This window comes from Podarcis filfolensis, assembly GCF_964270895.1.
Source record: "Podarcis filfolensis genome assembly, chromosome: 10".
NCBI classification, from domain to species: Eukaryota; Metazoa; Chordata; class Lepidosauria; order Squamata; family Lacertidae; genus Podarcis; species Podarcis filfolensis.
In genome coordinates this window covers 58,538,950-58,557,491 of record NC_139612.1, presented here as the reverse complement: position 1 = coordinate 58,557,491, position 18,542 = coordinate 58,538,950, and the positions used below count along the sequence as shown (strand labels likewise).

The following is an 18,542-nucleotide window of genomic DNA, read 5'->3' as shown; positions in this document are numbered from 1 at the left end:
CTGATTTATTAAGAGACAAGCTGCTTTTTAAGGTCAGAAGCAGCCATTTTACCACCCTGCCAAGATTAACATATAACATTTTTTAATACTATCCTTTAACAGAGTTTCCTGGGTAGGTTGCAAAAAGTTATGTGGTCATGTTGTAGAAGGTAAGGCAGAACAGGGGTGTCAGTAGCATGAGGGTTGGTAATTACAACTGGCTTTTTTTAGGGGTTCCAAGCATAACAAACCATAAATTCTACATTTTTTTAAAGCTATATCAGTCTAATGAAGCAAAACTACTTTATCTAAAATTTTATTTCTCCTTGCATCAAGGAACAGGTTTACAGTAAGATTCTTTTGTTTGAGGTTGGATGGGTACTACTTTTCTGCTAGTTTCTCCATGGAAAGGGGGTAGAAACTAGTCGTCTTGCTGGCCAATCAAAGCACCATTGCACACACCAACTAGGGTAATCCTTGGCCCCTTTTTGCTATTGCCACTTTTAGGGTTTTCTGTGCAGTGGGGAAAGCTACACATTCTAACCAAAAAATGAAGTCTCATATTATCAAGAACTGAGTGGAAGAGAGACATGGTGGTTGCTATTAACTATAGTAGTGCTAAAGAACATAAAAGACCCTGTCTGATCAGACCTACCTAATCCAGCACCCTGTTCACACAGTGGCCAACCAAATGCTTGTGGGGAAAATGCAAGCAGGACCTGAGCACAAAAGCAGTCTCCTCTCCTGTGGTTTCTAGCCATTGGTATTCAGAAATATACTGCCTCTGGACCTTGTGGTTATGAGTAAACAAGGGGGCGGGAAGCTTTTGTCAGCCCAAGAGCTGCATTCCTTTGGTAGTCACCTGAGAATCACATGGCAGAACTGGGTGAGGCTAGAGGCAACAGTAGGCAGAGCAATGGATGCAGTTCTCACCTTTGCACAGTAGGCTGCATCTCAGCCATCAAAAAGACATTTCCACATGCAGTCCAGGCAAGCAGCGTTATCAAAGCTCAAAGACAATTTGCAGGCAGTAAGAGAACTCGGGGAGGGCACAGACCATGACCAGTGAGAGGTGTGGTCTAGGAAAAGTCATATGGGCCAGAGACAGAGGCCTGGAAACTTCATTTGCTTTCTGTCTTCCATTTAAAGTAGGTGAGGAAGATGGTTCCTGACCATCCATTTGCATTGCTGAACAGTCACTAAGGTGCAGCATGCTTTAGGGTTAGGCAAACACAAATATTTCCTTTGTGTATGTATCTGTGTTGTCTAAACACAGCTCTGGGTTATGCACAAACAGCAAAGGGGAAGTTCGTACCTCCCCCACCCACCTCAAGCTGAACAGCAGTTGGCAGACTGTCATCAGATGCTGTAACTAACACTATCCATTACAGATGCACAAGTGACTTAATAGAAACTTGCTGAGCTCAGATGGTCACATTAGAAACATAATACACAATTAAGAGCGGCCATTCATTTATGTGTACAAATACATGCACTGGAAGAGAAGAGGGTGGCAATGATGAGACTGCTTCTAAAATGAAAGATCAGAAAGGGTTCTGTAGTGAAATGTATACAGCAGTGCAGGATCACCAAATAAAATGTACAGGACAATATTTCCAGCATGAGATCAGGGCAGCAAGGGTGAAATTAATCTCCACTAAACTGCTATCCTTGATCCAACTTCGAAGCATTGAAGAAATGACATAAAAATATGAAGTCGTGATATTTATAAATGCACTTGTAATGGAGAAGAACAAGCATCAGGCAGCGCTGCGAAGGACCCCATAGATCCCTAGTAAAGTGTAAGCTTTGTAAGTAGATGGATCCAGGTTCAATCTCTGGCCATACATACTGGAGAAAGAGCACCACTCCTGGTCTGCAGTGGTGTGTGATAGTCCTACTGTTAGATCAGCTTGAAAAGTGTTAGCCAACGTTTGGTGCAAGTAAGAAATGACACTTGCAATCCATTCCTTTTCATAGCACAACCTTTGGCATGTTAACTTTTAGGTCCCAGAAATCTGCCCAGTGCAGAGGATTGTTTTAGAAAATGAAGCAATGGCAAACCTGGAAGTGGTGTTTTTTAGGCCGTCTTCCTGGATAGTGATAGACTGGGTAGTTGTTCACAGCCATTCAAGTATTTACAGGGTGCTTCCATTTCTCTTCAAGTAGCTAGTGTCACAGAACTCTTGCAATCTTAATTCATGATCCAGTGTGTTTTAGAATGGGTACTACTTGAAATATTCCATGATATGTTCTCCAATGCCAATGAAATACATTCCTTGGGCTATGCCAAAGAGAGGAGCTATAACCAGTGCACGGCATCCTGCCCCTTTCATGAAGGCAGCAGGGCCCTCATGAATCCAGACCTTCCTGGAGAGGAGAGAAACAGAGTGGGTTGGTAAAACAGCTCCTGAAGTTATTGTTACTATCAATTAGAGGGTTTTTTTTTTCTATTTAGGGTTCTCTGAGTACAAGGCAAGGTGGCAGAGATGAGTCTCCTGATTACTTACATAGCTTCCTCTCAAGGCAGGAAGTGAGAGCTGCCTTCCCAAATCAAGTAACAGCTGGGGAGCTGGAGGCAAAGGTGGCCAGGACCACAGCACGAGAGGAAAAAGAAACCAAGATTTCCATCCAAAAGTCACTGAACCCCAACTCACCTCACCTCCAACCAGCACAGCCAAAGGTCAGAGATCTTGTGAGTTGCAGTCTAGCAACATAAAGAATCAGAGAGTTCCTCATCTATGACACCCCATTGCTTTTTAAAGTTAAAAGCACCCAAGAGTAAGCTGTGTTTAACTTAATATGTCAGCAACAGCCACGGCAAGAATTGGGAACCGTCATATTTGTGTTCCGCTGCCCCTTGTGGTCAGTTACTCAGAGCTGCTGCCTTTGAATATTTATTTCCTTTGCTGGCTGCTCATTTTCAATGTCTTATTTAAATGCTGTTGCAAGGGGGGAAGCTAGCTTATACTCAGAAATACTATGTTTTTCCAGTATACAATGGGAAATCATGCATCAGCTTGCTCAGTTACCAGCTTTTTCCTTCTAAGAAAAATGAATGAAGCAGAAACTGGAAAACCACAAAGTGGTGTAGAATGCTGCTTTTAAGGGTGCCAGCAACTCTACTCCATTCCATCCTCTGTGGGGTTCCTCCAAGCCTGCTGCCATCTTTCTCTCGTGAGTGGATGGTGCCATTTCAGAAAGACGTGACAACTTACATTGCAAAATGTACACTGCAGAACATTGTTAACATAGAGCAATGACCTGAGTACCAGTAAAACAAGAGTTCAGGTCTGCTTACCTGGCACAGTCAACAATCCCATTGTAGGTGTCCTCTCCCAGTCCTTTCTTGAGAGTTTGAATTCGGGTCTTTAGAACTAAAACAAGCAGTAACTGATATAAATCTTTGCAAAGTTGCATGCTTTACAGACTTCTTAGTGCAAAATTGGGATTTTTTATTTATTTGTTCATTTCATTCCTGGCATGAATACATGCTCCTGGTACTGGTCAGAAATGCAGTGTTGTTATCTCACATCGGTTCTTCATCAATCATCATTCATCACCATAATAGTAAACACGTGGTGCCTCACTAAAGCACTTCACATAAATAAGTTCTGTTGTCCTCACAACAGTGTTGCAGTATGAAAACATGGATTTGCCAAAGGGATGTACTATTTATTTTAAAATTTCTACATTTAAGCTTTCCTAGGCTATTCGGTGGTGTGACTTGAAGATTTCTAGCATATAAGCTTATCATTAATTTTTCAGTTTTTATGTTTTTTTTCATGGCAATCTTATCTGAAATAGATATATCAAAATAAATCTGTCCTTTCTCCAATGAGTTCATGGTTCTCCACTAGCAATTGGTTAGATGAAGGGGCTGTGCCTTGTCCCAGTATCACCACTGAGCTTTCTATCCAAGCAGCAATTGAAACCCAGGTTCAACAGATGGAGTCTGTTCACTGCATTAATATTGTTTCTCTAGTAAGGTTCACTTAATCATTAAGCTGCCCCAGCTAATCTGTTGGTCAGCGCTGTTCCAGACAAGGCTCGCTCATCATTGATTATAAGAAATAGCTCCCTCAATTTTCCTGGAATAAATAGTCTGCCTGATACAGTAAGTACTCTTAGTTGCTAACAGCCAGTTCATGTGGTTGGGTAAGAAAAAGCTTCTATATACTCATGTGCGAAGTGCAGATTATTTTGCAGAGCATGTAAAACATTATGGACAACGCAACTTAGAAAGCAGCCTTATAAGGAGCTTAATTAATCTTGGGTCTGCGTTGGCAAGGTCTTAATAGTTCACTTGAAGCACTACTGCGGCCTCTTGGGAGGGAATAAAATTCATAAACACACACACACACACGTAAGCAAAAGTCACTGCCTTTTGATAGTTGCACCATCTAATACCTACCATCCAATGGGGTCACGGCCACTGCAGCCACAGATCCTGCAACACAGCCAGAGATGAATGAATGGAAGAAGGAGGCTTTTTCATCAAGATTCGCCTGCCCCAGCTTGTTGATGTTGGCAAAAAGTGGGAAATATATAATAGAAAAGGGTACATCCCTGTTGAGAGTAGAAGTGAGACATTTTAGGTAAACAATACAATCAGCTAATCTCTTGTTGAAGCTGTTTTTCTCAACCAATTTTCACCTTCCCCTTTCACAGCTCAACTGTTCCTCCCATTTGGACTGCCATACTTTCTACCCTTGCAGTTGTTACAGGCTTTTATGTTTTCACACAAGTGTACTTTCCCCACGGTTGCAATGTATCATGGAATTTTAAAACTTTAGGTTTGTGCTTACGTTTAGCTTTGATCCCAGCACCACCCTGAACAAACCCACCCTTGTGTAACTGAGAGCAAAGTCCCTATGTCCAGAGAACAGTCTGAAGATGTGACACATTCCAGCAGCTAAAACTATTTTATTTATTATCCCTATCATATTATCACTATCAATTATATCAAGGCAGCTTACAACATAAAATACAGTATTATTTATCTCTAAATATCTGTAAAACATAATTAAAAGCATCAATAAAACATTAGTTGATACTGTTTGGTTAATATGAGAAAATCATATTGTGAATGCCTGTCCCTAAGGTATTTTGAGCACAAGTTGATGAGGACTTTGTGAATTAACACAAGATGTTGAACCTGGCCCACTAGCAAATTGGCAACCAGTGTCTCTCAGCAGTGGAGTAACATGTTGCTAGTAATCTGCCTCTGTGAGCAGTCTGGCTGCTGCATTCTGCATTAGATGAAGCTTCCAAAGCGGAAGCATCCTGACATTTTATAAGTTGCTTGAGTGGGAGACCACCTGTGAATATAAAGTACTTTGAGGTCTTTGGTTAGTATATGGGTTAGCAACCCTTAGTTTCTTATACCCCACAATGAGGAAAAGGGGGCTGTAGTCTCAATATAGATCATAGCAATTGCTTTGGATCCAGATTTCCATGCACAATATGAAGCTCCCACTAATTCTCTCCCACCCTGGTTAGCTTTAAATGCTCAGGCAGCCATGTAAACAACCAGTAGGGACTTACGTGTGGAGCTCATGAGTATGGAGTTCCTGGATCCAAGTGATGGTTTAAAAGCAAAAGACCCTCCTTTAGAATGGGAAGTCAAGCCTTCTAGGACATGAAGGGCATTTATAGAAATTGAAGCATTCTTCTCTGCCTCTCCAGGTGCAGACCAACACTGAGAAGATATCTCCTTGTTCTGGGACCAGCACATCTCAGCCTGCCTTAGGTAGCCTGAATGCTAAATGTCCTTTCTCAAGACCTCTAGACTAAAGCAGCTTGCCATCCTATAATGAACAGGACGGAACAGTTCACTCTCTTCTAACCTGAGCAAGGTGGCTCCCAGCCCTTTATACAGGCCTGCAACTCCCTGGGTGCACAGGAGATCTCTGGCAATCATGAAAGCAGAGGGGCGTTTAGAGGCTGCTGTGGACCCAGCTGTGTAAGGCTGTCCTGGTGGTGAATGGGAGGTGGCAGCAGCTGGTCGATCCTGTCCCAAGGCCTTCTGCTGATGAGCAGCTAAAAGAAAACAAGCAATAAAACTCCTAACTTTCCATTGTCACTCCATTGGTTCCTTGCATTGCAGTCTCATGAACATCATAGCACCCATCTCCAGCAACAATTACCCCAATCCCAATATATTCTAGTACTACTACTGTGGGGGAGGACACCTCCAGTTTGGGGGCAATCTTGGCCCACCATGAGGTTCAAGTTGGTCCGTGAAGCCATTTTCCACAAACCATGGCTACCTGTCCATTAGCTGACATAACTGGCCAATGTCAGCAGATGAGTGGGATTCAATTCTGCCGGGGAATGCAGGGAATGTGCTGGTGAAACAGACCCTTGCAGCCAGCAGGATTGAACCCTTTGATTACCAGCTGGTGAGTGGAGGGTTCAATCCTGGTCAGTCTGGCTGTGCATCTCTGTTCCCCTAGTAGGAACAGGTGTTTGCAGCAAGAGCGTGGTGTGGAGCTGTTTGAAAGCACTTTTGCAAACAGTTCCACAATGCTCTTTAAATGTATGAAAACCATAGGTTTAAAGAGTCGTGTAGAGCTATCTGCAAAAGGGCATTTAAACTGCCCCACTCTGCACTTTGAAGTGCCAACAATTAGAGTTTCAAGCATAGCAGCAACAGGAGATAAGGGGAGATTAGGACCTAGCTCACTGGACAGAAAAGGTTCTCCACACCTATACGCTAAGTAACTCAGACATTAATTTGCTTATTTGCCCAGTAAAAGCACATTTTGGCAAGTAATCACTATTAGGCAACAGCAAAATATGGACAGAAGTATAACAGAGACAAGTAATGGGAATTAGGGGCTGTGTCTGAGAAATAGAGATAGTTGGAGTTCATTTAATTCAAGACTTTGCTTTCACCATCATTCCACACACGCCACCCTAAAAAGGGGGGTGGAATGGGAACTTACCTAGCCGCCCAGCATCCTGGAGCTGGATTTTCAACATTTCCATTGGAGATGTGACCACTACCTGGCAAGTCCCAGCTCCACAGCCAGCAAGCATCTCTCTCACCAATGACAATTCTTTTCTGTCAAAAGAAGCATAGATGCAAAATAAATGCACTTCCACAACTATAGGCTTGCCAAACTATCATGAGAGTGGCATGGTCTGGGCTATTTCTGTGCCTTCCATAGAGTGAAGCTTTTCACAGCCTGGAGATCAACAGGGATCCACACTTCCACTCCCATGGTTAGCCCCAGCTTTTCTGTCTAGCTTGGAGATGGAGAGAGAGAAAAAGACCCAGCTGTGCAATGTGCTTTGCTGCCAAGGACAAAAAGGGGAAAGATACCCATTTATTCTCCAGCTCCTGTCAAGAGATAAAGGTTGAGCTGGTTCTTTTGATGGTGGGTGGCTGAAGTGCCTTGGCTTCCTGCCATCAGAATGGTGAGTCCTTGGGTGGAATTTAGTGTTGCACTGTGATAATCATTCCAACAGCACAAGCATTTTTGCTTGCCAGACAGAACAATCTTCTCCCATACTGTTCTGAGGGTTTTCCCGATCCTCCAGAGCAGATTTGGGTGACGCTTGAGTGGGTGGAGGAACTCCCATTGTGCTACCAGAACTCTTTACGATAGTTTCTACTAGCACACCAGGTTAGTTGAATCCAGCCCCTAAAGTTTCACTGCAGGCCATTTTACAGAGGAACTCAGAGCACCTTGGGTGATTCGTACTAAGACAAGCCTCTGCTCCCCTCCCACAAGTCAGGGACAAAGGTTGCATTCTTATATATGTTCGGATGGGAGTAAGCCCTATTGAACACAGTGAAGCTCTCCTCTGTGTAAACATGCATAGGGTTGTACTGGAGAGGAATGGCAAGGACCTAGTGGTCAAAAGTTTTGGCCTGGCTACCAGGGCTAGATGAAATTAGTGGACCTGTGGAGATGAGCATTGTCTGCCAAAAGAAGTCACTGTTAAAGGTGCAAAAGCAGAAGCTCTATGAGACACAAACACACAAAATTATAACATCTTCCTCAAAGATCTTAGGATCCATGTGTAAATGTCTCCTCCTCTCTCTACAGGTACATAAGCCTCTTGGCTCACCTGAGATATGAGCTGTCTAAATTTCGTAGCCTGCAAGTACAGACTACACCAAAGAACACTGGCAGGAGTCAGGTAGCGGCTCTCCACTTTGAACAGTGAAAGTGGCTATTTTAGCTCAAGCCTGCTGTGCCTCTGTTAGTGGGAATTTCAGGAGTGAATACTGTCAGAGGAACACTGAGGGAGGACTACAGATTCATCACACACACACACACACACACACACACACACACACACACGTGCCTCTACACTGCCACTGTGACCTAAAGCCAGGACATTGGTAGGAGGCTTACAAATTGACTGTGGTGTGATATACTAGAGGGTGGGGGGAATGGGGCCACTATCAGGATTTGATTATGTTAGGCTGACTGTTATTATTCTCATACTATTTATTTTCACATGCTGCTTGGATGGTGTTTAGCTTCAAAAAAAAATCTATAATTTATTCATGATGAGATTCTGGTGTTTCATTGTATCCTTTGAACTGTTTTATAGGAGGACTTTTTGGTTTTGAAGAGCATCCCACAAATGGCAAAATGACAATAAAGAAAGATAGATGAATAGATCAATAATAAAAACAAAGAAACTGGAATTATTGAATGCTTTTTACCCCATACCCATCTTGGGAGAGAAACTGTCGGAAGAAATCATTGGCTGCCAACTTGATTGCTTTTTCAGGAGTGACAAGAGTCAGGTTTACAGCAGCCCCTGTGAGAAGATGGGAGAGGCAATAAGGCACCCAGTTTTATGGTACATTAATACATTACTCCTCTTGTAATATTATAATAATAATAATAATAATAATAATAATAATAATAATAATAATAATAATATATTTATTTATATCCCGCCCTCCCCAGCTGAAGTCAGGGTCAGGGTGGCTAACAACAATAAAATAATATGTACTAAACACACTCCTGCAGGGTTCCGGAAGGTAGCAAATTAAAATATTAATGATATCCCAATTAAAATGATATTAAACTGGATGAAACACTAGCACTAGAAATATTTCCCCAATTTAACATGGAGTGCCAAATGTCAGAAAAAGTTGCTTATAAAGTCTTGCAGTTTCCAGAAGACACTCCTTGCTCTCTGGACTTGGTGCATGAAAAATGAACTCCAGAGGGCACTGTTGGTCAATTTTAAAGATTGTGATAGGACAACAGGAAAATGGTAGTCTCTTAGCTAGTTAAACAAAAGTAACTGCGAAATACGAATTAATTTGTTACAGGATGCTCAGACATCCATTTTAGTGCCCTAATAGCCTCCTGTGAGAAATAACAGGAAATCTGGGTTTCTCAAAAAAGCACCCCTGAACTCTCCAAAAGTTCCTTTTTGATCCGTCACTGGCCACCTGAAATTGTGCAATCCAAGAAGGACTGTACCACCACAGGCGCCGGGTTGCCCCCAAGATTGGAGGGGCTGGCGCACATGTGACATCATACACGTGCCACACATCATGTGACCTCACACACATCTTCCAAAGCCGTGCAGACTGGACCGGTGCGGCCTAGCGGAAGGCTGGACCGGTCCCCACAGTGTTGGGAGGTGCTGTGGGGACCAGCATGGCCTAGTGCAAGGCCTAGCAGAAGCCTGCACTGGCTTGTGTAGTGTTGGGAGACACTGAGGGTACTGCCCTGGTCTGCACAGCATCTCTCAATACTGTGGGGACTGGTGCGGCCTAGCAGAAGGCTATCCATTTTTACACACAGAGAGATTTGCAGTTCCTCGAAGTACAAAAAATATGCATTATGAGAATCCTCCCACATTTTATTAAAATATGCTCTCTCTTTTATTGGGTCTTATAAACAAGAATACATACAAGTATACCAAGTTTTCTCATGTCATTTGTACATCACAAAAATAACATAATAAACGTGGAAAAATATCTACAACATATGTTTCATTATTAGTGGTCAACGTACAGGTTCATTAATTGGTTTAAACAAGAAAGAAAGAAAGAAAGAAAGAAAGAAAGAAAGAAAGAAAGAAAGAAAGAAAGAAAGAAAGGGAGGGAGGAATGGTGAGTGGGTTGCGGTCGGGTGGTTATGCTTCTATTCGTCTACTGGGGGGGGTGTTGTGTCAGCATTACTTGTATGGGTTCTCTTACTATTCATATTAAGTAGTGGGTTGACAAAGCAGACGACACAGAGATTTCTCCAAGTGGTTCTTTATAGTAAGCTGGAACTGAACTGAACTGAACAGCAAACAGCTCAGCCGGCCTGCTTTTATAGGCAGCCGGCTGTCAACATTGTAACAACAACAACCCAGAGTTCCCGCGTAAAGTAACTGACGTGGACCTGAGTGAAAACTATATACACAATACTCCTGGTGGCCAGGGTGAGTACTTCAATACATAACAATTCACTTGTCATATTTCCTTGGTGGTGAGAGAGGTTGAGGGTGGCTTAGGGTGTGGTTGGGTCATCTTTGGTTGGTTGTAGTGAGAGTTGTTTTTGTGTGTGAGTGGGGTATGAGTGTGTATTTTTTAATCAGGTTAGCCAGATTGATTCATATGCTGTTGGTGGACTCTTGTTGTCTTGTTGGGCTGTGTATGTGATAAAGGGGAACCAAAGAGGGGGGAAGGTGTCTTCCTCTATATTTCCCCATGTCAGTTTCAGTTTATTGGTTAGTTTTTCTAATAAGGCTGTTTCCCATACTATTTGATACCATTGGTCCATGCTTACTCCTGACAGGTCTCTCCAGTGTCTGGATATGTTGTTAAATATGTTCTTTTGAGACCAATATTTAAAATTTTATTTCAAACATCCCTCCCGATTATCTCTATTGTTCAACTGAGATAATTTAAACAACAGCAAAAGCATTTTGCCCATTGCGCTTTGCTATTGCAGTTCAGACAAAAAGGATGACCTTTCCATTTTTATAAGCATTACCTCGATACACGCCAAAGAACCCCTCTGATTTAATTGTCTTCACCAAACAATCCCTCCTAGAATAAGAGAGGAATAGAGAGAAACAAGAGTTAGCAACATGTATTTCAAGACTGCGACTGACTTTTGTGACTCTGACCAGTTCCCCCAACTGTCTGATGTTCAGTAGGTGCTTACTTGGGGCACAGTGTTCTCAGCTATAGCACCAAAACTTTGGAACTCCTTTCCCAAATACATTTGCTCTCCCCAATCTCTGCTGGTCTTTGGGCAACAAGAAAAGGTGGTGGTGTTTTTCAGGACTCTTTCTGAATTTAATTTGTGGTTGATATATTCCTGCTGCTTGGTTGGTTGTGACTACTGCATTTTATATTTGCAACAATTTTTAGCTACTTTTCAGAATGTAAATAAAAAATACCCAGAATACATATGTTTGAGTGAGTTCAAGCACCTCTTTTTCTAGAAAAATAGTAATTGTCATGTCCATCCATTGCAATGGGTCTGCTCTGAGAATTAGGGGTATGGGTAGAATGAGTAGAAAAGAGAAACCTTGGAAGGAGTTCAACCATCCCCAACTTCTTTCTTTCTTTGTTTGTTAGACTTATATCCCACCTTTTTCTTCCAAGAACTCAAGGTGGCATACATGATTATCTCCCTTCTCATTTAACCCCCACAATAACCCTGTGAGGTAGATTAGACTGAGAGGCAGTGAGGGTTTAAAGATACATCATTCAAAGCAGATTGGACTCTAATACCCATCTTAGAGCCTAATACCCCATGCCACACTACACATATCACACTAAACAAAGCCTTGCAAGACATACATTCCAGTGTAGATGGCTTGTCCTTGCTGGTTCTGGAGACGGGTTTTGGCCAAATCAATGGGGAAAACACAAGTCACCCCCACAAGTCCTGCTATACCTCCGTTGATTAACTTAGCTGGAAGGCTGTAAAGTATAAGATAAATTACAATGGTATTCATTGGTACAGGGATTCTAGCAGATTATTATTATTATTATTATTATTATTAGTCACCACCACACTTATACCCACCCTTTTCTCCAAGGAGCTCAAGGCAGCAGACATACATGCATACCCTGATAGCTTTCCACCACAGCTATACAGCCCTTGGTCAAAAAAGTTTCCCCACCCCTGGTTTAAAGCAATTCCATGAGCTGTGATAGGAGCCTCCGTGACCTTCATCTTTGTTATCTTCTCTTGTGCTCATCCTGGCCCTCACATTCAGTTGCAATGCACATAGGGGCTTTTTTTTAAAAAAAGAACTTTGCTGGATCTGGTTCATCTAGTGCAGGATGAACAGCTGCTGAGTTGATGTGTGCAGGAAGCCAACAAAGAAGGCATGGAAACAACAGTCTATCCATATAGCTTCACACACACACACACACACACACACCCTCTAGTCACTAGTTTTTAGAAGCAAACTTCTTCTGAACACGAAGGCTCCATTTAGCTACAAGCCATTCATAGACATAGCATTAATTTTTCTAAGCCTCTTTGAAAAGCCCCTAAACTAACACATATCACTGCATCTCATGGCAGCAGATTCTGTAAGCAAATTATGCCTTATGCCTTGTGTAAAGAAGTGTTTTTCCTATCTGTCTTGAATCAGCTTCCCTTCAACTTTCACTAGGTCACTTTAAGTATAGTAGTACCTTGGGTTACAGACGCTTCAGGTTACAGACTCCGCTAACCCAGAAACAGTACCTCGGGTTAAAAACTTTGCTTCAGGATGAGAGCAGAAATTGTGCAGCGGCGGTGCAGCGGCAGTGGGAGGCCCCATTAGCTAAAGTGGTGCTTCAGGTTAAGAACAGTTTCAGGTTAAGAACAGACCTTCAGAACGAATTAAGTTCTTAACCCGAGGTACCACTGTACTAGTAATGTGGACTAGCAGAGTCACTGTTTCTGCACCATGATTTCTGTTCATGCCCATAATCACAAGTAAACATTTTTGTCAGGACCAGAAGCATCAGGGCATCAAAATCATGCATAACGTAGAGAAAGTTTTCTTTCTTTCTTTCTTTCTTTCTTTCTTTCTTTCTTTCTTTCTTTCTTTCTCTCTTTCTCTCTTTCATCTCCTAATCTCATAATACACTAGAACCCATGATCATCCAATGAAGCTGAATAGTAGAATATTCAGGGAAGAGAAGAGGAAGGGCTTCCTCACACAGCAGCATAATTAAACTCTGGAAATCACTACCACAATATAAGGTGATGGCCACCAACTTAGACAACTTTAGAGGAGGATTAGACAACTGCAGGGAGGACAAGGTCTCCAATGGCTACTATTCGCAATGACTGTATACAGCCTCCAGGATCTACCAGTCACGGGGAAACAACAGCAGGGGAGGGCTATTGTCCTGATGTCCTGCCTATGGGCTTCCCATTGGCATCTAGCTGGCTAGTGTAAGCTAGACTGCTCTTTGATCTGATTCAGCAGGGCTCGTCTTATGTTCCTAGTCAACACTGAAAGCACCAGGCTCACAGGGTACATGACATACACAAGCAGCAAGCTTAGAGATGGCTCTGGGCTATTTTACAACTTGAACAACACTGAGCCAGGTTATTCAGCCTTTCAGGCAGAATTAAAATTAGCAAAAAATGTCTGAAAAATAGAGGACATTAACTATCCTCTGCTCCATCCTGTTGCCTGTCCACCAGTTCCCACAGATAAGCTAAGCATCCTTTATATCACTGGAGCATAGAATTCCCCACTTTCAAAAGGCAAGGAGCAAAAAGGACAGGGCTGACCTAATCTTCTTCTTGTCCCTCATTGTTCCTTGGGGATGTTGTTTCTTGGTGACAGCAGCAGCTGCTTATGCTGCTGACACAGGAAAATTCTTTCAAATATCGAGGCGCATTCCTCTTTGTCTTTGTTCTTCTGGGGAAGAGAACACCATTAGTGCTTTTTGACATGCTGCTTACCAGGGGTATATTACAGGTAACAAATGGCAGTGTCAGTTCTAAAACATAGAGGCAGTTTATCACTTAATCAGCTCCTGGAGAATAGTGAAGTCAGATGAATAGCTTCCCAGAGGCCACCAAACACAAAAGAGGGTTTCTTGTCTCAAATGCAACCCAACCTGGGCACTTTTAAGCCACTATTTTGTAAAAGAAGTGCCAAGGAAACGCCTACCATTCTGGACCCAGAGAGGCCAAAGAATCTCCAGAGGAGGAGAGAAGGGGATGTGGACACATGCCTCACCAAGGGGGATGAGACAAGGGTTAGAGAACATTAACCAGACATTGCCCCCTGAAGTCTATAATACTGATCACAGAATTTGGTGTGGAAATGATGACTAAAATCACTAGGATATGCATAGAACTGTGACATAATTCTATTAATCTCTGAAGTGGGAAATTAGTGGGTACTGAAGGTACCAAAAAGTGAGGTTCTGGAGTTCCATGAAAGATTGCCCGGAAGTGTGCTGTGAGTGGGGAGTTGGCTTGGATGGACAAATAGGAACTACTGCAGATTATTTGTTAAGTATCTTATTCTTTGAGATCAGCAATAAAGAGATCAATGTTGCATCTCTGTGAAATTTAGAAGACTAACTGCTGAATCTGGGTCTTTTTCTGGCAGTGAGATGAGAGTAGGATAATCTTGTTGGCTTTACTTCACCTGAAGGCGGCAGCAAAAGACTTCTGAAATCCTGGAGGATGACAACAACAGGGAAGCATGAAAGGCATGACATGTTCAAACAATTTCCATGCTTTTGAAGGGGTTGGGAGTGTCTTGATGTTGCCTTAGCGGCCATCATTGAACAAAAGACTGTGTGCATTCATGGTCATCATTATGCTGTTTGTGTGTTATATAACTTACTTGCCCAGCCATGCCAAAAGAAGTCAAGCAACAATTTTTCAAGGCCAATGAGTCACACATAAACAATTAGTCATATACAACCAGCTAGAATTATTTAATAATATTGTTGCTACAAAATATCTTTCTGGTTCAGCTTATTACCAAAATACTACTAGTGACTTTTGCTGTTAGTCATCATTCACATGCATGCACTAAATTTATTTTCTCACATTTATCCCATACTGTATTTCTTCCAAGGTGGTGCACATTTGGTTTTCAGGCTGACACCCATCCACTTACTTACTCTCAGCAAGGTAGTGACCTCATGTGCCTTCAGACCTAACCCTGGGGCATATTTGCATGAGTTATACCACAAGTGCCAAAAGCAGCATCTGAAATGTGGTAGCAGTTTGCACAGATAGTGTCATTCCAGCATTCCACTCTAGAACAGGGGCTAACAACTCTCATATAAGCTAGCTAGGGTAAAGGTAAAGGGACCCCTGACCGTTAGGTCCAGTCACAGACGACTCTGGGGTTGCGGTGCTCATCTCGCTTTACTGGCCAAGGGAGCCGGCGTACAGCTTCCGGGTCATGTGGCCAGTATGGCTAAGCCGCCTCTGGCGAACCAGAGCAGCACATGGAAACACTGTTTACCTTCCCGCTGGAGCGGTACCTATTTATCTACTTGCAGTTTGTGTTTTCGAACTGCTAGGTTGGCAGGAGCAGGGTAGAATATCATTTTTAAAAGAAAAGAAAAAGAAGAAACATATAGACCTTCCCTTCTTGCTGCTCTGATGTGCATTTAATGAAAGGAACAGTTGTAACCACAGGAACAATGGAAGGTGTGGCATAGGATAATCTTAGAATCATAGAATTGTAAAGTTGATAGCGACCCTAAGCATCATCTAGTATCCAATCCCCTGCAATGCAGGAATATGTAGCTGTCCCATTTGAACCTGCAACCTTGGTGTTATCAGCACTGTGCTCTAACCAACTAAGCTATCAGGAAGCTCACAAACAACACTACACATTTGAACCTTTGTCTCTAAATTACTGTGTGTGAGGTATGTAGGTCCCTGACAGTATAAGAACATCTTTGTAAGAAATAGCTAAACAGAACAAAATAATTTCTGTCCTTCATCTATAACTATTAGGAATCTGAAAGAAGTTCCTCCTCAGAGTTAGGACTTCATAAAGAAAAGCATGCATTGTAGACTGTCTCTGAAATATGAAGTTTTAGAATATATCCCTGTGAGTGAAACACATGCAAATTCAGAAGTCAGGAAAGATGGGAAGCTAGCTTACCGTCCTTATTTGCAAGCAGCCGGTTCCCTCCCTTCCTTCCTTCTCTCAGTTTTTAGCCTCTGACTCACATCTGGATTCCTCCAACAAGCAAACCCTATCCAATGTTTAAGGGGTGGTTCACAAATTCCCAGTGATTTTGTGTAAATACACTGTAAATGGGAGACGAAAAAACACACACATCTCTGTGCCAGTTACTCATCAAGCCTCTCCTTTTTTGGGCCTGGCAAAGGAAGTGCCCCAAGCCCTACCCAGGAGAACAAGCACACCTTTAAAATGTGATTTTAACCTTAAAACCGGTTTTTAGACAAACACTGTTTGCATTTCAGCCTGCTTAGGCAAGTGCTGTTTCCACAAGTGCCCATGTAATTTCGCTGGTTGTTAACAGCAACACTTTCTTTGCTGTTAACTGGGGAAGTGAGGTATAATGGCAATGCAGTGTTGCTGCTGACCCCTGACATCAGTCAATTAAAGTGTAACCTCAACTATGAACTCACTACACGGCCATAGGACAAGATAGTGTTTCCCAAAGCTCTGTTCTCTATTTTCATTGTAAGAATGACAACCCTGTGTCCTATGCTTCAGGAGGATTACTGAAACAACGTGCAAAAAGTTTAATTCCTGCCAGGGACAGCATTGCCCGCTGCTGTGGTGGCAGCGATGGCTGCAGCGCACTCCTTGGAGGCCGGATCAGCTGCCTTCCTGGCAGCCCCCCATGCCACCTCCACAATGGCCTCTTCGGAAAGAGGAGGCACTGCTGGTCTCCTCACACCCCTAGGGAAGAAATGGCAGCAGCTGCCCTCTGGGGTCTACTGGGCTCTGCACCCCACCCCCCTGCCCCATGGTGTCTGATTCCTACTTAAACCATCAGGCGAGGTTAAATTGATTCCCACCCACCCCTTGTTCTCAATATAGATCCTCATTCACCCCTTCTTCCCCAACCAAGAGTGGTAGTGCCATTTTGTGGTTCGCCTCAGGTGCCAAAATGTCTTCAGCCGGCCCAGATTCCTGCAGCAAGTTTTTCTTTGTGTGGAATAGCTAGGCCAAAATGCATTGAGCTTCAGGGATCCCACTTATCCAAGGGTGTATTCTTAACAACCAAAAAATATACACAAGTTCTATAAGGATAACCATGTTTGTTTTTACAGACTAAATACTAGCAAATCTACTGTCATGAAAGCTCGTGTGGTAAAACATTTAGTCACAGAATTCTTTGTGGTTTAGATGTCCTATTAATACTTAAGGGTATATATAAGATATTTTAACTACTTCCTTCCTGCTTTTACGTAGATTCAGGGCCAAACTAGGCCAGAAATTAAATACTTTGAACCACTATCTACACTGGGAGGAAATTCCCTACTGCTGCCAATAGGGGATTTCCTACAAACCCAAATACTGGTTAAATCCCCCTCCACACCTGTTGTGTAGAAATTTTGTTTTCGTTTTTCCCCGTGTAAATTTTTTGCAATATATGAGTCTCTAGTGTTGAATGTCAACATGCCACATTGAGATTTAAGTGGAAAATAATAATTAAAGCAAGCATCATGTCCCTTAAAATCCAGGACATTTCAGTCAAATTCCTAGGCAAACACAGGAGATTTGCTCCCTTTTCTTTCGTTGACACCCCACCCCCACTTCTGAAACACACTTTTCAGACACATTTCACTTCAGTTCATTCCTTCAGGAAACTCTAGGCCATCAATCCTGATGTTACCACAGGGAAATGTGTTTCTTGTGCAGTTTATGTCTCTGAGACATTTGCTCGAGGGCCATTGGTGTGTAGAGAAACAAGATACGCATTAATTTCCTCAATGATTTTACCTGGGGCAAAATGGACACTAATATGTTGCCTTCTGCTGTTCTAAGTTTTGTTCTTCCTTCTGCACTGGTAGAGAAACAACAACAACAAAAAAAGAAAGCAATACTTACCTCAGCAAGCTGGTGCTTTATGTTCAGTCATGTTCCAGTACATTCTGTTAGCCATCAGCCTTGCAAGACTCCAGATTATTTCTGGAATCCATTAATGTCTGTTGTTGCCAAACTTCTTAGATATCAGCAAACTAGGGGCCCTTCAGGCATAAATGACCTTTAGGCAACATCATCTGTTCCCTGCCTCAGTAGTAACCGTGGCAACTGAAATATGTAGAGGACAGGCAGCGGCCATGGCTATGAGGCTCTCCAGCAGTCTGTAGACTGGGGGTGGGGGTGGGGCCTGTTGGTCGGTGCAGATCCCTCCCTTTACCAAATGGTCAAATAGGAATGTTCCACTTATGTCTATCTGCACAGTGCTCTGTCCCCAGTGCCACCCCTTGCTTTCAATAGTGGGCCGGAAATTGCAGGGTCAAAGAGGCTGTAATTGTAGAACAGCCTAGCTTGTACGTTACATTCTTTACCGTGTAATTGTAGAGTTGGAAGGTAGACTGGGGGTCAACTAGTCCAAGCCCTGGCAATGCAGCAGTATGCTATGGTTAGGT

The 18,542-nt window shown here is 42.7% G+C and overlaps 1 protein-coding gene across 6 annotated transcripts; it reads right to left on the bottom strand.

Moving 5' to 3' along the window:
• Positions 1-279: 279 nt before the first annotated feature.
• SLC25A18 (solute carrier family 25 member 18) lies at positions 280-18,254 on the bottom strand. 6 transcript variants are annotated; one of them, XM_083573103.1, is made up of 12 exons: positions 17,998-18,253; positions 16,996-17,158; positions 16,072-16,220; positions 13,716-13,845; positions 11,771-11,893; positions 10,953-11,008; positions 8,676-8,766; positions 6,930-7,048; positions 5,829-6,021; positions 4,394-4,548; positions 3,281-3,356; positions 280-2,349 (listed from the first exon to the last, which is right to left on the bottom strand). In XM_083573103.1, the coding sequence occupies exons 4-12, from the start codon at positions 13,736-13,738 to the stop codon at positions 2,208-2,210; spliced, it is 978 nt and encodes a 325-aa protein (XP_083429229.1). In that variant the 5' UTR covers positions 13,739-13,845; positions 16,072-16,220; positions 16,996-17,158; positions 17,998-18,253; the 3' UTR covers positions 280-2,207. The 6 variants fall into 6 exon arrangements, with proteins under 6 accessions (XP_083429229.1, XP_083429227.1, XP_083429231.1 ...); XM_083573101.1 differs by having other exon boundaries at positions 13,716-13,842; XM_083573105.1 differs by lacking the exon at positions 11,771-11,893 and having other exon boundaries at positions 17,998-18,254.
• Positions 18,255-18,542: the final 288 nt, after the last annotated feature.